The sequence below is a fragment of the Sparus aurata genome, chromosome 20 (genome assembly GCF_900880675.1).
Source record: "Sparus aurata chromosome 20, fSpaAur1.1, whole genome shotgun sequence".
Taxonomy (NCBI): domain Eukaryota; kingdom Metazoa; phylum Chordata; class Actinopteri; order Spariformes; family Sparidae; genus Sparus; species Sparus aurata.
The window spans coordinates 20,989,177-21,012,573 of NC_044206.1; the positions used below are offsets into that span (position 1 = coordinate 20,989,177).

General features: G+C 41.9%; 3 protein-coding genes across 4 annotated transcripts in view; 1 reads left to right on the forward strand and 2 right to left on the reverse strand.

Annotated features, from left to right (window-relative positions):
* LOC115570992 (galanin receptor type 2) overlaps positions 1-23,397 on the forward strand; it is a 120,227-nt gene that overhangs the window by 36,797 nt on the left and 60,033 nt on the right. The window lies entirely within an intron of this gene.
* On the reverse strand, positions 1,343-6,771 carry kcnj2a (potassium inwardly rectifying channel subfamily J member 2a). 2 transcript variants are annotated; one of them, XM_030399929.1, is made up of 2 exons: positions 6,624-6,771; positions 1,343-4,605 (listed from the first exon to the last, which is right to left on the reverse strand). In XM_030399929.1, exon 2 carries the CDS (start codon positions 4,362-4,364, stop codon positions 3,081-3,083), a length of 1,284 nt encoding a protein of 427 aa, XP_030255789.1. In that variant the 5' UTR covers positions 4,365-4,605; positions 6,624-6,771; the 3' UTR covers positions 1,343-3,080. The 2 variants fall into 2 exon arrangements, with proteins under 2 accessions (XP_030255789.1, XP_030255788.1); XM_030399928.1 differs by having other exon boundaries at positions 1,343-4,608.
* Positions 11,014-22,206, reverse strand: kcnj16a (potassium inwardly rectifying channel subfamily J member 16a). Its single transcript, XM_030399927.1, has 2 exons — positions 22,137-22,206; positions 11,014-14,619 (listed from the first exon to the last, which is right to left on the reverse strand). Exon 2 carries the CDS (start codon positions 14,607-14,609, stop codon positions 13,317-13,319), a length of 1,293 nt encoding a protein of 430 aa, XP_030255787.1. The 5' UTR covers positions 14,610-14,619; positions 22,137-22,206; the 3' UTR covers positions 11,014-13,316.

Here is a 23,397-nt window from a genome sequence, read left to right on the forward strand (position 1 = left end):
TCGGTACAACACAGAGCTGCTGGAGACGTTCCCACCGACACACTGCTGCTGCTCTCCCGTCAGTACTCAAGAGGTGGGAGGCAACTCGGAGCGTTACTCAAATACTTCTATAGTGTGAGGTGGTGGTACTTGCACGTATACTCCATCTGCACCTCAGAGAGAGAAATATTGTGCTTTTTACCTCAGTCATTCGATTTACAGGTGCTGATTATGCATTTGGCGTGAAATAACATCACGCTGGCAGACGATCTTTGTTTCTCAAACAATAACACTGCAGCCAAGTTTCTCAAAGGTGTTTTGCCATCGAAACACCTGCTGTCGAACGTCTGAATTCGTGTATTCGGCGCGAGGCGTTTTCTTGATAGAGTGATAATTATCACCTGCGAATGTAACCAATCTCTAAACTTCACAGTTAACACTTTCACTTCAGACTCGTGAAAACGTGTTGCTGCCAATTCCTGTAAGGAGAATAAACTTGTAACCCAATTACTTTACAGTGATGCCGTCCTTAGTACTCAATCGATTGATATATACTCCTTGATATACCAATTAGAGCTCAACAAATATCAATTTTTTATATTTTAGCAGCCATACAGACACTTTTTGCAATGACTCCACATACGTAGTTATGAAACACTTGTGACAAATATATAATATGATGTATGTAACAGAGGCAGGATATTTAATAGTCAAAACATGAATTGGATTGTCTAGGATGGCATCTTATCAACCCAAGCAACTTTTTTAAAGTTTTACATTTCTAATTTTATATTGTGGATATCAAACAACATACCCTCCAATACCAGTATATCTGTGATAGGCCAATGTCTGCCAACTAATATATTGGTTGGGCTCTAATAGTTTAAGTGTTGAAAGAAGTATTCAAGCCCTAACACGAACACGTGAGCAGAATTTTTATGTTGCAGCTGGTCGAGCTGCAGCTAATTCATCGGTAGCCGTGCTTCATTTTACCTGTCCATCACATTTTACCTGTAAAACCTCAATTAAGTGATGTGCAAATATTTGTGAAATTAATGTAGGTGAGTAAAAGGTGCAGTGTGTCTGTCTGAAATGTTAAGTGGTAAAGGCATCAAGTAGGATACAATGGAAGTGCTCAAGTGCAGTACCCAAAAATGTTAGTGAAACACAATAGTTGAGTAAAGATTAGAGTTGAAAAGTGCCCTGCAGCCACTCTCTATACTGAGCTGTGCTGTTTTTGTGTGACAAACTTTGTTAATCCAAAAAGTAAACTCAAGTCTCTGAGTTTGTTTTACAAAATTCATCCCATCGTGTGAAAACTTCCCCAAAACTGAGTGCAAAAGTCTCGACAAGCCAACACAGATTCAGTGATTCTGATCGTCCACTGACATTTTATTGGAAAAAGAACAATATAATATCATGTACAATAATAATAATAATAATAATATTAATACAAAAATCTGTACATTCCATGGTTTTGCAGTACATTTGGAAGACTGATACAAAATAACTGCAACAGGGTGGAAGGGAGGTATTTACACATGTAAGGATCTGTGGAGACGAGAGGCCTTCTGTCACGGTTTCTCTTAAAAAAAAAAAAAGAAAAATAAAGATACAGGATATAAATTTGTATTTTGTGCAGTACACCTTCATATGCCGGGGTTACAGTACACTTGGCTTTGACCTAGGCTTTTCTCAAATCTTACATTCTCGAGTAAAACAAGGATTAAAACAGAGAATGAAAAACTCAAGTAGTGTTGATGATACAGCAAAAAAGGGAAGATGTTTCACCGGAGATTTGATATTTCTTCATGACAACAGCCTCCGATCATAACACTGTATCAGAATCAGACGTTAGAAAGGAGTTTGCTAAAAACATACCACTTCATATTTATAACCTTTAAAAGCAGGTTTTTGTTTTTTTTTAAATAATAAAAAAAAAAATTGAGATTTTGGTTCAAGTTGACACCAAAAAATCCTCCAGATGTGACTGAATTATTACACAAATACAGTCTTTGCCACCTCGGTTGATTCACACATCTTCTCGCTCGTTTGACTCTCCAGATTAAGGCTTGATGAAGTGGCTCAAGATGATGATGATCGACGTTTAAAAAAAAAACAAAAAACTGATAAACTGTACACACATTCTTGAAAAACAAACCTCATTAAAACTCCCTAAACGCTCTACTTCTTTGTACCAAATCTAACCAGGTGTTGTTGTTTTTTTTTTTTTAAAGACACACGTAACTATGATAATAATACTCTTTGGCATTTTTATCAACCGTAAAAAAAAAAGGAAGGAAAAAAAAAAGGAACATTATTATAGCAGCACTTTTAAGAACATTCAGATTCTCGTGTTACCCCGGTCTCTCTTTAAATTAGATTTTTCTGTCAGTTTGATGCCGTTAATACTACTCTGCTCTATCTCTTGACACGAGCAGGCATGTTTCTATCGGTCCGACCAGCAATGAACAGACTCTCAGATCAACAACAGCAAAGGATTAAAGCAGAGGATCAGAAAAAAATCAGTGCTGTCAGGTCCTAAAAGTTCTCTACAAGTCAAGGAAGCTTTCGGTGCAGTTTATTTCGACTTTATTTCGATGTCTGCTGTGAGACCAGCTCGTGAACAAATACTCTACTTGTACCTTTGTTCCAGACATCTACCTGTTGTGTCCTACGAAAAAGTTTAACTAGCAGCACTTGAGAACGTGTTCTAACTCTAAAAACTACCGTTCTGTCAGCGTCTTGTTCATGCCGGCCAGAGAAACTGAGACATGCCTGCAGTTTTCAAGTCATCTCAACAACAACCTCCCTCTCCGTCGTCCTGCAGTCACCAGACACTGAGCACACATTCATGGGGACTTCTTGGAGAATTCTTCCTGCAATATGCACATGGTTCATCATAGTGCTGTGTTTTGTCATACTGTATGTAGTGAAAGTTCAAAGAGACTCCTACATACAAAGTCCTAAAGCTTGCCGCTTCCCACAGCAGTACCGTTCGGCTTGTCCTCTACCCAAGGCCCAGCTCGGCTCGTTGTGCCTTTTGGAGCAGAGAGGTGATTTTAGAGAATCTCCTTACGTGAGGTCTGAGGTCTGAACAGTCATATTTCTGATTCTCGTCTCAGAGGCCGGGGCTCCAGCGGCACCGTGGCTTGGCTGTGCTCGTTCTCTGAGATGTTGTCCGTCTGGGTGCCGTCGGGCCCAACGCTGCCCCCGTTCCCCTCGTCCGTGTCCTCTTTGTTCTCCAGCGCCATCTCATTTTCGTAGCAGAAGGAGTTGGAGGTTGAGAGAATATATTTTTTCTCTGCAAGGTCTCTTGCGCTGCACAGAGGGGTGCTTGGCACCTCGTATGTCTTATGGAATCGGGAATAGTCCACCTTGTAGTAGTTCTTCTCCTCGAAGAGCACCGGCTCGAACCGATGGCCCCAGAGGATCTCGCCGGCGACGTAGGAGCTGCGGCACTGCGTGGTCATGGCAGTTGCCTCGACCATTCCCTCCAAGATGACAACGATTTCGAACTCTGAGTTCTCCAGGTCCTGTTTGCTCATGTCGTAGAAGGGGCTGTCCTCGTCGATCTCGTGGACGATGGTGATGGGGGAGACCAGGAAGATGCGGTCGACTCCACTGTCGAAGCCAACATCTATGTCCATCTGATCAAGCGGGATGTACTCGCCCTCTGCTGTTGTACGGGATTTTAGAAGTTGTGCCCGCACATGCGCCTCAACCAGGTGACTCTTCCTCAAGTTGCCCACACGCCACATCAGACAGAGCTTGTTGTCCCTCATGGCCACCGTGGCATTGTGGCTAAAAACCAAAGTCTCATTCCTCTTCTTGGGCTTTGCCATCTTTGCCATGACGGCACCAATGATGAAGGCGTCAATGATGCAGCCAACAATGCTCTGGAAAACCACCATGAAAACAGCCACGGGGCACTCGTCTGTCACGTATCTGTAGCCGTAGCCAATAGTGGTTTGAGTCTCAATGGAGAACAGGAAGGCCGCGGTGAAGCTGCTCACATTGGAGACGCACTTCTGGGTGTCGTTCTCTAAGTCCCCGTGGAAAATGGCCACCAGCCAGAAGACGCAGCCGAAGAAGAGCCACGACAGCAGGAAGGCGAGGCAGAAGATGATGAACATCCACCTCCAGCGGATGTCCACGCAAGTGGTGAAGATGTCAGCCAAGTACCGCTGACCCTTCTCGCTCACGTTGATGAACTGCACGTTGCAGTGACCGTCTTTCTTTACAAATCTGCTCTGCGGCTGGTGCCTCGTGTGAACCTTACTCTTGCCGTTCCCGTAGCCGTTGGGTACTGCCATAGTGGCAAGCTTCATGCCGTCCTCCTCTGATGACACAATGCTGTAGCGGCTGGCTCGCACGCTTCCCATCACCTCAGTCTGGGAGGGCTGTGCTGCTTCTGCTTTGGAAAACAGTCTGAGTTTCTGGAAAAAGCGTTGGAGAAACAGTTTTGAAACGCTTCTGGGGGACCAACTCAGAGAGGAAATGGTGACAGAGTGAGGCGGGCTGAAGGGACACTTCAGCCTCACTGGCCCCTCGATGGAGTGCAACAAGAGGAGGATGAAGTGGTCACTCCTCTTTCACCAGCTGACTGGACCGCATCAAGATCATCTGCTGCAGGAAAACAGAGACAAGAGACGACGGTTAGTCAAACCAGCTCCAGATAGATTAGAAAAACAGAGAAACGCGACATGTCAGAACTGATAAATTCATCACTGCGAAGTCAGGCGTGTGTGCAGCCTGAGAAAAACCTTTAAAAACTTTCTGCCCAGTGTCAGTGACGCTCGTCTGCCTGTGCCAACAATATTTCATCGAGCTATGACAAACAACAACAGTGATGTTTAACCCCGATCTAACAGTTCAACTTTCACTGAGAGAGGCCACCCTGTAATTGCACTCCAGTCCCATTATTGGTCACTTTCAAAGTCGACTTGTTTCTCTTGGCTGCTCCGCGCTGACCTGATCGTTTCTGACTGGATTGTGGGTTTCAGTGTTTCTACAGGATCCCATGAACTGATGCTTCTACATTACTGACAGATCAAGTTCAAAAACCTGATGTGCAGATCCTTTCTCTTATTGCATTTTAGTGCAAGGAACTGAAAATGCACCACAAGTTAGGGCTGTCAGAAGCAGCGATACTTCAATATTATTTCGAGATCACGTGATTGAAATGATAGCCGCATTCGATAAACGTCTTGGCGCATGTTCAGTGACTGTGCACTGTTCCAGCAGTGCTCAAAACTCAAACTTGTCTTTTCATTTCGATATCCGAACAGCATCGTTTTATGCACTTGTGTCGTATTTGAGTTTCAAATTCTGGTGTCTTGACAACTCTACAACAAACTGAACCAAAGCAACTTCCAGTCTGTGCACATTTTTCACAAAAACAGGTTGCACTTTAAGTTTTCATGAAGCATTTAAAGCACTCATCTGCAAGACTTAAACCCTCAACTTTGCAGAAATGGAGCAGCGATTTTATAAACGACGTCATGTCAGCCTCGTAGGTTGAGTTTACTCGGCCTGTTATCTTCCAGGAGCTTTAGGAGAGGGTGTGAGCTGCATCTTTGGCTGTGCAGCTTGTTGACTCTCACAGAGTCCTCTGGGACTTCTCCGCTCTGCTGCAATAATGGCTGTCCTGAGAGGATTCTCCTGGCACAACTACAGCACCACTCATTAGTTTTGGCTGTCCGGGGCAACAAAGTCCAGATCGACCTGATGCACCGTGTCACTGTGCTTTCTTTTGTCAGGACAGATTTCCCTCTGAGTCATGAGAGTTGAAGCTTGCAGTGAAACCAATAAATCGCTTTGCACACTCCCTGAGTCATTCTGTGGTTTCATACCTGCAAAAATAAAACAGGCTGATGTAATTTATCTGCCAGGTTTTTACATGAAACCTACAGGAGAATGCCGTTTTTCTTGAGTTACAAGCACACCGGAGCTTCTGGTGACATGCACGATTGATCTTAATTATAGGACGCTGTATTGTTGAGCATTGTGTAATCTTTGTTCTCAGATGATGGCTGTTATGTACATTTTTTACTTGTCAAAGCAGCAGGGTTTTTTTTTTCTCCCCCTTTCCTGTCGCCAAATCATTACTTTTTGTTTCAAAATGAGCAGCTTTTGTGGGAAAACTGCGACCGAGACTGCCTCAATAAATACCTAATTATTACTACTTACTATTACTATATTACAACTATAAAATCTGGTGTTTTAAACAGTGTCATTAAACAGTGTCTGACTGTTGCCAGACGCACAGAACTACTCTGAGAATGCACCAAATGCCAGCGACAAATGTTAACAGGTGCGAGGGAAGGAAAAAAAAAAAAAAAAAAAAAAAAAAAACTTCTGATGCAATCATGCACACACACCCCTCACACTGAGACACACATGCACGTTTAATTTCCAGCTCGGCACGTCAGAAATGTCTCTTAAAGTCAACACAGAAGGAGCAAGATGAAATATGAGCTTACAGAGAAGAACATTTTGGCGGGTTGTGGCAACAGAAGTCGTGCGTAAAAGCCAGGAAGTCGGCGCGTCATGGAGAATAAACCGGCCCAACATAAACAGCCACATCTCATATTCAACAGACTTTATGATAAAAGAAACAGCTGGACTCGTGTCTGCTCTACCTGTTGCTCATCTGTGGACTGTGTTGGCTTCAGCTCGCTGAAATATAATCCAGACGTCCTGTTTTGGCCTCCGCTATCCTCGGGCGCGCTTCTTTATTTGTTTTGGCCGATCAAAGTGTGAAACTCCCCTCACATCTCCGGAGGACCGGTCTCGATAATGTGCCTCGCGATGAGTTCCCCCAAAGCGTTTTAAGCAACACGCACCGGCATGGCCCCGCCCCCCTGCTCCGCGCCCGGCCAATGGAGAGAGGAGGGGAGCGCGCACTGAGAAACAGCCGCAATTAGACTGTGTTTCTTTTTTCTTTTTTTTGCGGTAATTTTGTGCGTTTGATCAATTGGATGATGTGCAGAACATAACATGGAAGTAGCGGAGGGGAATTTGACTTTAATGGAGCTTAAATATCAGTCAGGCACAGGGCTGGAGCCAGGATTTTTTTTTTTTTTTTTTTGAAATACTGAGGTCTTGCCCACCCCCACCCCATCCGTGGAGACAATTTTGCAGACTGTAGTATAAATCATAATCTGAACGACCCATAACTGCTTAGTTATGATATCAGTGCCAGCAGATCAATGAAAACTGGACCAAAGACTTCAACAGAAGAAGATAAGAAAACAAATATGGCAAAGTGGACTCAAATTTATTAAACATATTCACACTTATTTCTATGCTATACATAGCTTATTAACATGGGTAACACTTTGTAATAATCATAAATAAATGGATAAAATACAGAGGGCATGACCTCAGTGTCAACAATGGCGGCTGTGACCCTGGTCAGGGGTTGGATAGAAGAGCGGGATGGAGGTCAAAGAGTTCAAAAAATGGCTATAAACAAAAATAAACAAGATATTTTGTAATAATAGATCAGTTTAGGTTTATTTCTCCATGAATTGTATCTGATTAATTATGCTGCCGCTTAATAGATTTAAATACAACACAAAAGCAGGTTAATTAATTATTGTGTGAATTTGGTGCAAGGAAGTTTTGCAATCAGAAAAACAGAGACGCAACTTTTAACATGCCTGAGGAAGAAAAACATCCACCTGTCCAGAGATCCATGTCAGAACAGTGATTTATGTCATGATTTTTTACGGAGGCATCGAAAAAAAAACCCAAAAAGAATCTGTGCCCCCTGAGCTCGTACCCACCTGTGCAGCTGAACTGCCCGTCAGCCTCATTCCTCTGATATCCGCTGTTTTTATAGATCTTATTTTTTAATGTGGGTATGGAAAATGTGTTCTGTCGGAAAGAATGACTCACTCAATAAAGGCCTACATGCCTGTATTATGATATGACTGTCTTTCTCCACTGAGCTATCAAGTTGCTTCGGATGTTTAGACTATGCATCTGTTGCCCTATAATTTTAGGTCAGGCTGAAGCGGTGTTGTCTTTAAGCCATCGACTAAATCATTCTTCCTGCCTGCTAATTCATGATAAACATTAACCCGCAGAGACGTGTTTTTCAAAAAGGCTTTTTTTTTTTTTTTTTTTTGAAACTGCTCGTTTTTTTTTCTCTCTCCCCTCCTCAGTGTCTTATTTTTAGTCGTGGTTATTTATAGCAGCACGTATATTTAGCCCAAACCACCTGTGTCGGTGAACCGTGCACGTTGTGTCTGTTTGTTTTCCATGCCCAATTTCCAGCAATAAAGAGAGCGATGCATGCAGCCGCCAGTGCTGCGTGTGGACCACAAGGTGGAGAGCTGGAGACTGGATTTAACCAGTGCATGCCTCACACACACACACACACACACACACACACACACTCTCTCACACACACACACACACACACACACACACACACACACACACATACAAGAATGCAGCATGAGACAGAGGAGGACTCTGAATCTGAACTTTTCATGCAACTTGTGTCACTGCAGCATCAGAGGACTGAGATGACATGTGTTATTATGGTGGGGATCATCAATTTAAGATGCAACAAGACATTTTTTCCACATTTTGGCACAAATGACTGTATAATTAGGCCGTTACACTAATGAATGACCTGGTGCTGAGATTTCTGTTTTCAAAAAATGATCCCAGCCAGTGCATAATGAGCAAGTCCTCCAAGATAAACAACCAATCATGTTGTCATTGCCTCCTAAACAGACCCATAAGAGCTTTGGAGAAGCTTGACAAGTCTGGGGATTGACAGACTTCGACAGAAGGCTGCCGCTGACATTATAATGGACAACATTTAAATGATTGTCGTCTTTAAAAACGTGGCCGGAGGCGTTGTGTATTCGGGCTGCCCAATGCTTGTGAACGCAACACTTGGGACTCAAGAATGTGCTTAAATTTGGTGGTCAAAGGTCACTGGGACCTCACAAAACATGTTTTGAGCCAAGAGCTCAAAGGCTAATTATGAGAAAAATTCACAGAAGTCTCTAACTGGATAAATCAGCTATTCCCAGACTTAATGACACGGCCAAATTTGAAACTGGAAAATGTTCTGGGGCCCACCAAAACATTTATTCACAACTCTGATCAACACACGACAATAAGAGGAAGTATTTCCCCCCTTTTTTCAGAAATATAACTGAACTGACTTGGGTTCTGAGCTTGCATATCTTGCGACTCATGGAACACATGCAATTATAATTCCCTGTTATGGACGCAATATAAGATTCACCCCGATGTTAGAACTGTGTTTCCTGCAGTGCCGCCCAGCGGTGCAGGTTAAGACTGGCCGATGGCACAAATATCAACACTGGACGAAAATAGGTTTGATAAATGAAGAATAACATGCTATTTAACTCCTTTGTATTATTAGTCCTGATTATATTTATATAAAGATTTTGTGGTTATTTCAAACTTAATAACAAAATTGAGAACGTTGCACTCCTGCAGTACCTTCACCGCCCACCAGTTGGCCACGGCCCGAACTTTGGGAAACGCTGGCATACTATCATAAAGTGATTATCTAAAAGGTCAAAGGTCAACTTCACCGCGATATATTGTTTTTCAAAGACACTTTTCCTGGCCATTATTTGACACCACAGCTCAGGAACAGAAGGGAGGTTGTGGCCATATTTGACAGTTGGTCAGATACTGAATTAGTGACACTAATCTTGGGCGTCCACCCTGAAGCTGTGCTGATTGTTCAGATCGTCTGTGTTGAACGTGTGTGTGTGAAACATCCATGTTTTAGAATTTCTAGCCTCTTTGTGTTCTGTCAGAATCAGCTTTATTAACCATACATGAACACACAAAAGGAATTTGACTTTTTGTTTCTCTCCATGAACTTAAACACTAACAGTCATACAGCACTGAGAGTTAATGGCATTGACATATATGATACGTATTTCATCTTCAGCCGCATCTAGATGCTAAAAATTTGTCTAATCAGTGGGTCTGCTGTTGAAATCAGTCGATTAGCTGACTATTTTAGATGTTTGGTTAACGCCGCATCCTCTTGCCCCGAACATATTCATTTCTTTTCTGTCTGACCCAGAAACTAAATTTCTTTTTTCCTTAAGAAAATAATAACAAACATCTTCTTTGTAGTATTTCTGTCCGATGGAGACTCACATTTCAGTGCAGTATTGTACTTTTAAATAGGTCAAGTCTGAATCAACCCTGTGACATGTTATTGGAGTGGAAGTATGGTTTGTTACAACTTGGGTCTTTTCATTAGTACATTTGTCCATCACTGCTGTCTGTAATAACGCTGTACTGGAAATCACATCAGCATCAACAAAAAGAAACACGAGATTTCTTTTTGCGTAAACTTTTCCAAATTCAAGTCCCCCTCAAACTTTTTTCTGTCATTTCTTCCTTCAGAAGCTGAAATACGTTCTCACTTCTCAGCCTTTCTCAGTGTTGCTGTAATAGAAACTTCTCCTCTCAGGACCACTTAGGTCTCATCGTATCTGATAAAATATGTTCTACACAACACAAACTGACATATTTGGCAGAATTTGGAACAGATTCTATTACCTTGCTATGATATACTGAAGAAAACCACCTGCCCAGTTCCGTCACAAGGTCGTGGGACAGTCTGACTGGACTGCCTTGACCCCTGCAGATAGAGCATTATGAGGTCTGAGGGCCTCACTAACAGAATCAGAAGATCAGTGAACTCCAACTTGAACAGGTAGAAATGAGGCCATCACAGTAAATCGACACTGTCATGATCTCGTGCCTGAATAACATCTTGGGCTTTAGATTGATCTATTCTGGAGAGATGATAAAAAGGAAACATGTTTTTGATCTGATTACACGGTCATCAAAGCAACACAGCAGCAGGTTGGGAAGCAGCATCTGGTTACTTTTGTCCGTCTGCTCACTTGACGTCAGAGAGATTTTCCCGATCAGAGCTTTTGTTCCTTGACAAGAACCATGATCCATCAGACAAACACACGATTAGTAGGGGAAGTGAAGACTTTAACCAGACATTTAAACATCAATTTATTGAAATTGTAGGCACTTCTGTTGTTTTCTATTTAAAAAAAAAAATATTTGATCAGATCTGCTTGATGGTTAAATATCAACAAAATTAGAAAATACATCTTGCTCAGTTTGTTACAGCAGATGCTCGTTCAATGTTCTTGTGTTTCCAGCATATTTGCAGATAGAAAATATTTGTTATCTACAAAGACCTCTGAAGACCACAAACAGGCTTAATCACACTAATACTATTCACACAATAATAAGTGAATGGAATGACACCCTGTAAATAACAAACAAATGGGACTCCACCACCACCACAAACATAAAGACACCTTAACTCCAGCAGTGGTTTGACTTTAAACTTTAGTGAGTCAAAGTCATGAAACATGAAGGATAAAATGTAGAGACCTTCTTTTTTCCACAAGTCACATTTACACTCTAAAGTTTTGGTCTAATTTTCTTTTTCTTTTTACACAAAATATACAAAGAGTTGACACAACAATCTCACATCAAGGTCCGTTTAGTAGCTGTTCTTGTGCTTCCACCTGTCTTGCATGATCATGGAATTGTAGATGTTCATGTTCCCGTTCTTCCGAGCAACTTTTTAAAATAGTTTTGATCCACATTGGCATAAAGATTGAGACTGAAAGTTAATTCTTGACCTTGGCAAAAGTGGTTGACAAACTAGTCTCACCATAAGGTCCATTGATGGTACAAAGACAATTTGGCACCCACTTAAATATGCATCTTTCATTGTTTTCACTCAAGTCTACAGTACCCTTGAACTGAATATTACAATAACTCTGTAAAGGCTTTATTTACTAAAACATATATTAATTAATTTATTATTGAAACATCCCTTCAGTTTATTACAAATAACTGGCCTGTGTTTTGTATTATTGCTATGCAATTATTTTGAACTGTTCAAAGTGACACTCTGCCAAGAATTTGAATTTTGTGTATCGAATCTTGACCCCTTGAAGTCTTAATAGGTCCATGTAAAAATGTGTAGTTTCATTGCTCAAGGAGAAAAGCTGTGGTCAGCTTAAATTCAAGTCACTTATACTAAATTCCCATTGGGACCATCTTAAACCACTCCCACAGTATGATTGAACAACTGTCCGTCCGTCACATGCAAACTCTAAACACAAATTTATGTCCTCCTTCTTGTGATGTCACGCCATCATCAGGTAGAAATTTAAATTGGGCCAAAACTGGTTTATGACCAAGTACCTGCAAAACTAAAATAATTTCCATATTCTTCCGCTGTACTTTTTGAGTACTAATAAGCAAATGTAAGTAAAATGTAGTAAGATAGTAAACATGGTAAACATTGTATGTGCTAAACATCAAATAGTGAGCACTGCTTGTTAGCATCCTGGCATTAGCATTTAGCTCAAAGAACTGCTGTTCCTGACTTCAGCCTCACAAAGTCAGAAGTGTGGTTTTGGACGCTGATCACACCCAGACATGTTGCGAGAAAGGCGTCACCAGCTAAACCATCGTTTTGTGTTACAGGGTGCCTGGCAGGCGCTCCTCTATTGTGTTGCACGTCAAGTTATTTTAGCTTTTCGGAGAAGTTGAAATAAGTTCAACTTATCAGCGCAAGGTGCGGAGTTGAATCACTTTTCCTCTTAATTACAATCTAAAGGCTGATGCACAGGCAGCCTGGCTTCACATGTGTGCCACACTGCATCATTTTTAGCGCAGCTGCACCAGTGTCAATTCTCGGACTCGGGACCTTCATCTTTCAGCATTTTGTTAAAACTATCACAACAGCTTTTCTATGTCTGTGTGAAATCATCTCAGTAAAAAGGAAAATCAGGACGGGGCAAGAGGTGGCACCTGCCATATTTGGGATGGGAAGGTGGAGCATTTTGATGTAGTCTTGGGAGACTATCAAAGAACACTACAATCTGCAAGGCGATGGTCACATGACAGATGGAAGCATTGGTATGCTCCTTTTTGGTATGCTCTTGCTAACTGGCTCCATTTTCTCTAAAACTTGCACTGTTTTGAAAACCACAGCCAACAGTCGCTTGAATAGCTCACATGTGATGGATGAGCAGCTCTCATTGGACTGAATGGGCAACATTTTTCAAGCCTGCAAGGGTTGGTACTAAACACATTTTGGCTTGAGTGTCACTTTAAACAAATCACATGCTAAAAAAACCAAACGCAGCAGCTTTAAACATTTGTACAGTCAATGAGACTCAGATCATGCTGAATATTCCTTTATCAGTTGTTTCTTTGAGGAAATGGCACAATGTCTGGCCGCCTTCAACTTCATGGCTCTGCTTCTATATTTCTGAACTTGTGAGGTCATTTGGCAGAGCCAATGTGTCCCGATGTTTATCGTCGGCTTGAGATGTTGAATCAGTTGATCCAGTTTGACTATCATTCACAAGCTCTACAGTTACCGTCGGAGGTTTCAGAAGGTTTTCATGATGCTGAGACCTTGGAGAGGGGCGCGGGGAGGATCTAGGTGAATTTCGTGATGAGGATCTAGGTGAATGTCTGGGTGAAGATCTAGGTGAATGCCGTGGGGAATGTCTAGGAGAAAGCCGCAGTTGCTTCTTGATTTCATACTCCTCAGCGCTGACCTCAGGCACCAGCACTTTAGCAGTGTGATTGAACAAGGTGTAATCCACCCGATAGTTCCTCCTGCTGACCCGGATCATCTCCTGGAACAGGTGACCCCAGAGGATTTCAGCTGTAGTGTATGAGGTTCGGCTTTGATGCAGCATACCTGTGGAGTCGTCCGTGTAGGTAAAAGACGCCACCAGCTCGAAGTCAGCATTCCGTAGATCGACCAAACTCATATCGTATAGAGGACTGCTGGGTTCAATCCTATGGAAGACGGTTGTAGGTGTGACCAGGACGATGTCTTTCTGCTGGATGACCAGATCTTCGTAGGTGACGTCTATTTTCCCTGTGGCATGTACCGTTGAGTAGACAATTTGGGCACAAGCCCTCCCCTCCACCAGGTGGTGCCTGCGGAAGTCCCCAACTCTCCAGGAAAGACACAAGAAACCATCCCGAAGGTTGATGACGGCGCAGTTGCTGAAGCCCACTGTCTGTGCCCTCTTTCTGGCAGAGGCCATTTTGGCGACAACAATTCCGATGACAAATGTGTCAATGAAGCAGCTGATGACATCTTGTACAGTAACAACGATGATGGCGATCATGCAGTTCTCGGACATTCCTCTGAAACCGTAGCCGATGGTGGTTTGAGTTTCAAGCGAGAAGAGGAAAGCAGCTGTGAAGCTGCGCACCTCGTACACGCAGGGATCAGTGTTGTGATCTTGGATGTCACCGTGAGCGAGAGCGATGACCCAGAAGAGGATGCCAAAGAAGAGCCAGGACAGGATGTAAGACAGTGCGAAGATCAGGAACATCACCCTCCATCTGATCTCCACCAAAGTGGTGAAGATGTCGGTCACAAACAACAGCCACTCCTCAGGAACATGCCTGAACACGACGTTACAGTTGCCCTCCTTGCGTATGTAGCGGTATTTCTTTGGACGAGGTCCATTCTCAGTCCTTACAGTGATGTCATCGGTGGGACTCACTGATGTATATTGTTTATGCATCTTCCAGAATCTGTAGGAAAGACAACAAAGAATGTTTAGCAATTTGTTCGTCAGCCTGACTTAGTTAGTTAATATTGGGCATAATTGACACATCAACTGTCCATCAGGAAACTCCATAAATAACCTTGGTATTATAACTGGCCTCCGTAGTTCTTTGAGGCTCCATACGGACCTGGTTTGGAGGTGCACCATTCAGAATACCCTAAAAAATTTAATTCTTTGCATTGTTGGTATGATCTCAGAGATTTTTAGGTTATAGGTATAAGGTTGACAAATTCAGACGTTGCTCGCTATCTTACATCCCAGGTCATCAGCTGTCATCTCCTTACAGCCCAGCTGTAAGTGAGTCTCTGATCAGATTCCCAAATCAGCTACTTTCTAACATTTATCAATTTGGACTAAGAGCTTAGAAGTTTGTTGTTTTGTAGTCCAACTGACCCAAAACACTGAGAGTAGGTCATTAGAGTAATGCAGGTCATGACAGTGGGAGCAGACAGATGAGAACAAACAGCTACTGAAAGCTGTCTGTCTGATCTCTGACCCACATGAGGATGCAGGACTCAACATTTGCGACACAAATTGGACCTGGAAATCCCAATTTTGTCTTGACTAAAGTTAGTTTCTGCACCGATGAGAAATGAGAATTACAGGATGTGTTGCTGCTTCTACAGAATGATCATTCACAATACTCCCAATGCTCTTTCCCTGTTACTCTGATACAGAACACAGCCGTTCAGCTGGACCAGTCTTGTCCATTTTCCGACCTTTTTGTTGGGGAAAACAATCAACAGCAGAGTCTTACGTGTCTCAAAAAAAACATTGGCCGATCACTGGAAATCTCCAACCTCTTGCTCTTCTGACTGTAGTATCTAATATAAATACATAATGAGCAGCGCTCTGCTGACAACAAGAACAGTGGGGGGACAAAAAAATAACTGACAAGGGGAAAAAGAGGCAATGTTGTGCTGCAGCTTGCTATGTTTTTTTCCGTTATGGTTTATAATTTCATTCACATGTTTTCTTTCATATTTTGTCTGCCCTTTGATTGCTCTGGAGGTTTATTTTTAAGATAGCAATCTGGGAATGTTTACCATGTATGAGTTTCTTTTTCCTGCCTCTTTGTACTGTGTCAATACATTTAATCATAATGGGGCAGTTGCCTGGAGATACAAAACCTGCTGCAGCAGTCGCCTGGGCTGCTGCTGATGTGCCACTATATGCCACTGATTACTTATGTTCTTGTACAGTAAACAAAGGAGACTTAAGATGTGGCAAAAACCTTTATTCCATTGATTCCCTGCAGCTTTAGAGAAAAAAAAAAAACCTGTCCATTAAAGGAACCGGTCACCAAAAAATGAAAATTCAGTCCTTATCTCCTCGTCTCCCTGCCGGTCAGGTGAAGTATGGTAGTCCACAAAACATTTCTGGAGCTTCACAGCCAAACAGTGTCGCAGCATTCTCCTAAATAACTGAAGTAGCTGGAGACTTATTTTCAAATGTGAAAAAACATATAATGGCTCCATACTGTCATAATCCAAGTCTCTGCAAATCCAGAGACTTCAAATTGATTTGGTAAGCATTATTTACACTGGGCATAGACCAGTTATCGATACTGATATGTTTCTGATTATTGGTATCAGTGTTTTTTTGTCTGACTGCTGATATATGTAATATATGCAAAAGAAAATACTTTGGCTCTAATGCAGAATCCTCTCTGTCTGTAGTCACCACCGTCTGGTCTCGCTCAATGTCCCGCCCACAGCAATATCTATATTTGGTTAACTGTCACAAGTAATGGCCTATCAGCACTGAATATTCTTAATCTGCAAAGTAACTAGTAACTACAGTTATCAAATAAATGTAGTGGAGTAGAAGAATAAGGTAGCAGAAAATGGAAACTGCATTCGGTCGCAGGTTATTCTAAATTTTTACTTAAGGATTTTTATTTTTACTTCAAATGTCAATCGGTTCCAAATAGCAATTATCATCTCCTTGATTACTAAATATTGGTTTTGGTATCAGTCGACCGCTGATATAAGCCCGCATAGTAAATAGTGAAGATTTTGGTGTAAACAAAGTGAATATTTCAAATCACTTTGGGATTTCTGGGCTTTTAGACACCTGGATGGAGTTGTGTTGAATGCTGCAACACCATTTCGCTGTGAAGCTCCAGAAATGTTTTGTGGACAACGAAACTTCACCTACATCAGCAAGAGGCTGAATAGAAACAAAATTTTTTTTCTGGTCTGAACTGTCCCTTCAAGCATTTCTGCTGACAAAGTTTACAAAAAGCTTTTTTGCATGTGGATGAAGCACATAAAAGTCAATTTTCTATCAGTGTAGCAAATGTGCACACATTTTGTAAATGCATTAAACGGTGTGGACATTTCTTTAATTCTTCTTTAAGACTCTGAGTGACCAGTAGTCTGTTGTGCCGAAGCAGCATGTCTTTTACCCCAGTAACGTTAAACTCTCTGTAAACATAAAATAATGTTTCCATGCAAAGCTTTGCTCCTGTCCAAAGTAATGGCCCAAGACCTTTTTTTCTGGGTGGAGGTCAAAGAACTGTAAGAGGGCCAATAAAGGAAGCGCCACGGGACTGAACTGGTCTAAGTTAGCGGGGGAAAAATGAATGTGGAAACTGGAATAGTGTCATGGTGCGATCACGGGCAGAGGAAGGATCAATCACAGCCAAACCACTGAGAGCATCCTCTACGCCCAAAACAAATGGGGTTTGAATCACCGCTATCTGACTGAGTGAACTGGGCTCCAGTCACAGACTCCACTTTCTCCTGGCTACAGCGAGCGTCCCCACTGCCAGACTGTGGAGCTCACTCCATGAGGTCATAGAAATAACGTCCTATTAGCTTCCCATAATCCCCTCCTAAATACCCTGATATGGACGAGAGGAGAAAAACGCAGCATCCCACTGGAAAACCAGGAGACGCTGAGTGGCTGCAGCAATCAAGTTATCAGTCGTGCAGATATCATTTCTCTATTCTCATTTCTCTATCTTTCCTCAGGAGCAATATAGAGTGCAGTTTTAACATATCCAGAAAAAAACAACCATACAGGTCGAATATTAAGTCTCTAGTAGGGCGACCACCTCTAGTGGCCGTTTCAGTTATTACAGCAGCAAAGGTGGAAGTCACGTGAAGTACAATTAAGAATAAGAAAGAGGCCGCTGTTCATGTCCAATGTAAAACCAAAAGTCAAAAGTGAAGCTTAATAAGTAACAATCTTGTTTGACCCCAGACCACCATGTTTTTTGCAAGTCCTGAGGACCTTTACAGGACGGGTTGGCCTAAGATTTTGAACGTTCATTCGTGGTCCTCAGTCGTTGAATCTTACAGGCTTTGAAATTCAACAACTTTTTCTTCTAATGTCACCTTGCAGTGTTAACGAAATCTGTGACGAAAAGTTTTTGTCAACAAAATTTAGGGGTAGCCCGATTCCCGGCCTTTGCCAATTAACCTGCTGATATTCAGTATTTCTCTGATTATAGATTATCATTAGGTTTATTCCATCACTGGCACAGTGATTTTAATTATTAGCGCAAATTTCCCAAATATCGGTTTTCAGTCTCCCTGATTTCTAATAATCAGATCAGTCCTTGAAAAAGCCATATCAGTCAGTTGCTGTTGAGCAGAAGTGGAAAGTAATGAAGTACCAATAGTTTGTTGCTGTACTTTTAGTAGATTTATCAGGTATCTGTAATTTGTTTGAGTATTTATTTTTCTGACAACTTTTGACTTTGCATCATCACATTTAATCACAAATATCTGTACTTTCTACTCCTGACATTTTCAGAACAGGCCGGCAAACCAGTTGAGGCACCAAAACTACTTGTTGAGGTTCAGGAAAACATTGTGGTTTCGGCCCCCTTTATAGATAAAACGTGGTAAAAACATGATAGCGTGCCCTTCCTGTCCACTGGTGCCGTTTTTATTTTTTCTGCCCCTGCCCCTCAAACATCCGGAGTCCGCCACTGCAGCCAACACGACGGTCCGATCAAACTGTCCGGCATGTTTGAAAACCATGAAACTGAATGAGTTTAAAGTGACAAAAGACTTTGACGCTTTAAACACTGAAGGGTACAAATGGCTAAAATGTGACTAAAGCTAATATAAAATTGAATCTAAAATGGCTGCCAGGATTAACACTGTCACCATGAGGTTGACGTTTGTGGTTTCGTGTGAAACATTTTGACGACTTTTGGACTGTCGCAGAGTTTCGGGTTTGATCCCATTTGGACGAAATGTGAAAACTTTGGTCATCCTGTAACTTTTCATTTGGCACCATAACCACCAGAACTTTTAATTAGTGTTTTAAAACAGAAATAAAAGTTAAATTAGAACACCGGAATCTTGTTTTCTAATAAACTCGACCTCGAAAGACCCACTTAATCCGCTATTAATTCTGCATTTTTTAACGTGATGTAACTGTTATCGGAGTGACTTGGACCATAATAGCATCTGGAGTATCGGGCCATGAATAGACTTTTAATCAACACTGAATGTTTTTTAAATGGTTCAAGATACTGAGGAAGAATTTCCACTACTCGCAGTCTGTATACTACTGTAATATAAAGGATTCTTCTGTTCATCACGCTGAGCATTAAAAAGCTCTGCTAATTAACTAATGATCATGTTTACTGTATCGTGTGGTTTCCCCCTCTGAGCAGTACATCTCAGACAGCCCTGATGGTTCTCTGTGTTTGTGTTGACCCACTAGGTTGAGCTGTTTTCTCCACATTCGCTCTGCGGAGCTTCTGACCTGAAACAAGCAGCTCTGTGTACAAAACAAGACATCACACAGAACAACCTCCTACAACCAAAACACTTTCCGACCTTTGGCTTCAAGTTTCCGCTGCACTCTCTGTGAAACGGAGCGACGATACTTTATAGTTTTCTGAGGTTTGAATCAAAAGGAGTCCCTTTGTGCTCTGGAGTCAGACTGGAGGTCTGTCGTCCGCCGCTGACAATAGAGATGAACTCTGGAAACAACTCAGGCAATCGGCTTGTTTCCTCTCCTGCTCGGGGCACTTACAACTCCATTACACGCTCACTTACTGCAAATGACATTGTGCCACCCATCTGTGGTTCACTGGGACAGAACCGAGTACACGGGCCGCTGGTCTCAGCTCTGCCCCCGGGGCTTTCTGCCACCTCTAATGACCTCCAAAAAACCTCAACGCCGAGCAGTGTTTCCGTCTTAACAAGTCGCTTGCACTCTCACAAGTGAAGCGTTGGCAGCGTTAGCGACATCACATCACTCGTTTCAGGTGTTTTCCTAGTCGGCAGTTTCACCTGTTTGTTCAAAGGCCGGCGCGCTGAGACAAGTCAGCAGTCGTGTCTTTTCTTTTAGCAGCCCTGTTCCTGATGGTTAATGGTTTATCCAGGCTTCAAAGTGCCAAGTGAACCAGAGCACGTGTTTGGTTTTGTTTTGCTTCATCAGGAATAGCTTAACGTTGCTTTATAAAGAGGAAGCACTTTAAACCAGACGCAGGATTTAACCTCTTACTGGTAGACTTCTAGGGATTCAGTGTCCATCACTTCTCTTTCTGTTTTGCACTGGATGTTGATAATGGGCTGAAACTACCAATTATTTGCTGTATGAATTGTTTACACTGGAAAATTTTCCCCCAATTTCTTAGAAAAAACAATGAATAAAAGGTGTTTCTTGGTGGTAATAAGTTATACAAATCTACCAATGGAACAAGTGAAAACTGCCAAAAACAATTCCCAATTATCTCACTGAAATGCTACTTTCTAGATGAGTGCATCTTATATCAAGTGTAATTACATATTTTTGACTAGATATTAGACAGATATACTTGGTAAGGGTATGAGGTCTCGCAGTGTGCTTGTTTAGTCTATAAAGAATCAAAAAACAATTGTGAATTAAGACGGCCCTGACAGAAATTGGAGGCGATCCTCCTCTGGGGGGAGTTTGTTAAACACACGCACATCGCAAAAAAAATTAGCACTTAATTCAAAACGGACAGCTTCCTGTTGGGCTCAAGTTGTGTTACACATTTCGTGCACGTTGGCGAATGCAGTCCGGGGAGTCACATTTTGCCCCGCCGATGGCTGAAACCCATAAAACACCTAAACTTCCACCACATTTAAATTTTGTGCAGAGTTTTATCAGCGTGTTAAAGCCCTCAGGAAAGCAACTCATATATACCAGAAAAAAGAGAAGAGGGCCTCCGCACAGCTTGTGTTTGAGCCCTTAAGATGCCAATTACTGTTTCCGAAAGCACAAAGTGACGTCTTCATATTGCTTCTTTTGTCCGATCAACCATCCAAAACCCAGAGACTCTTCATTTACTGTCATAAATGAAAACAGTCCCAGGTCCTTACATTAAAGAGACTGAAACCATTTAAGTTTTTAACATTTTTCCCCGAAGAATGTGTTTAATCAGTTATCAAGGCAGTTGGCCTCAACTAATTGATTTATCAAGTCATCGTTGCACCTCTAAGTTTCATTTTTGATCTGTACCACTGAATGTCATCGAGCGGAATTTGTTGGTCTACAACATCCCAAGAGTTTTGTGACCACTACTTGTCTTAGGACCAGACGATATGGCCTTAAAATAATATCACATATCGTTTTATGCTTTTTCACGATACATGATATAAATCTCGATATTTTTGAATATCGTGTCGAACTGGGTGTCAAAATCAAATGTCACAATATTTTTCTACCAAATACGTCAACAATGAAATCCAAATTCTAAGACAATATATAGTCTCATATCACGATAATGATATAAAATTGGTATGCTGCCCAGCCTTAAGACTGACATGACCTTCAGAATCAGCCGCCTTGCATCATTCACTGTTTAAAAGATCAATAGTCTCGTATTTATGAAACAGAGTCAGTCGTGTTGTGTCAGCAGAGACGACACCTCAAACATCCACATCTTCCTCGTACAACACTCCACCTGTTTTTTCTTTTTTTTTTTTTATCCAATTATAACAAACTCAGTCACGCGCATCATTATCTCTGTAATCAGCCCACTGTTTGCAATATCACTGTGAAACATGATCACAAACATTTCTTATCACCTTGACCACGTCTCAATTTGTTTTGAACTCATTCAGGCGTTGTGTTACTGCTCCTCAGACTGTGGCTCAGATTACTGATTGTTCTGCCGTCCATGGCCTTCACTCACTGGTCGCCTGAGATTTTTTTGGACACTTTCAAACAAACAGAAGCTTCTAGCTTTACACACAAATGTACGGTTATGTTCGAGGAGGTTAATACTTACTATTCATGAGCTAGTTTAATACTTTTCAAGTCTTTGTTAGATCATTTTTCTGCATAAAAACTCAAATTAAACACGTTTTAGTATCTAAATGCTTGTTTAGGACCAAAATCTTATGCAGTTTTTTCAACAAATGTACTTCAGATTTCAGGTCCCTTTTTTTATCTCAGCTTCAGATTTGACATTGAATCCAACAGTCTTGACACTGTAACAGATCGTAACAGACACAACAGATTAGACGGATCAGTTCCTACCTGTTTAGTAAAGTAAAAGCTGAAGCAGTGGCAGGAGGACGTGCACCTGAGCAGAAAAAGCTCTCCTGTACAGTAGCTCTAACAGTCACCTGCTGCTGGACTGAGCCGGCCCGCTCGTCACTGCAAAAACTACAGAGTAACACCTCCCTTCAGCGTCACATGGTGTCACACACACAGGTGAGAGTTTGCGACTCTGAATGTGTGTCCATGCAGGTGAATCTGAATATGCATGAGTGTGTGTGTGTGTGTGTGTGTGTTGACGGTCAGTATATGTACATGCAGGTGTTTATTGGGCGTCGGCGCAAGGTTGCTCTTGGCGCTTTCTGACACGACACCTTTGTTTTAAGCAAAACACAGTTCCGTTTTCAAACAACCCCGAGTCATCGCTGTAAATATACCCACATAACTGCTGATTAAATATGACGTCGAGATAACAGCTGACCACTACCAAATGTGGCACTTCGCAAACCTTTCGGATCCAGACACTGGCGGCAGGTTGATTGGCTTGAATTATTGATAAAACATCAATGAAAGTTTGAAGGAACGTTTCATCCAATTCCAAGATTCAGAATATTCAGTGTTGATAGGCAAAACTCGTGTGATGTTTTAACCAAAGGCAGATATTGTGGTTGGCGGGACAACAGCTGAATTTGTTTGGGACTTGTTTTAAAAAGCAATAAACATCCGAAAAAGCATAAACGGGCTCCATGAAGCAAGCAAGTTTCGGGAAGCCCAGAGCGGTGAAGCAGAGCAGCACTGCAACACCACCATGACTTTCTTAATGTGCTGACAAAATGTTTCAATCTCTTGCGCTCATCAGGTGTGACAGGCACATTTTCGATTATTTTCTGACATTTTATGGACTAAACCATTAGTTATTAATCACAGCATGACACCAAGAGTTGTTTACAAGGAGGTTTCAGGATCTAAAAGTCTCGGGTATCAATTTCGGCAGAGGAAAAAGCAGGATTGTTCCACCGCTCATGATATTGTTTCTGTTCAGCCTAATCTTTAGCTAATCCTCTCCTTTACCTGTACACGACGACAGAACAAAAGACCATTTGAATATTTGTTGGTCAGAATTTGATCTCCTCCGATAGCTTCGCCTCGCACACACCTTCATTCACAGCAACAAATTACAAATTGCTGTGCACTTTCCCTCCTTTGTGCCTCTTTTTGAAAGCCTGGACCAAAAAAAAAAAAAAAAAAAAAAAAAAATCCCATATTCCCAGCCTGAAACTCCTTAGAGAGCTCAACTCAA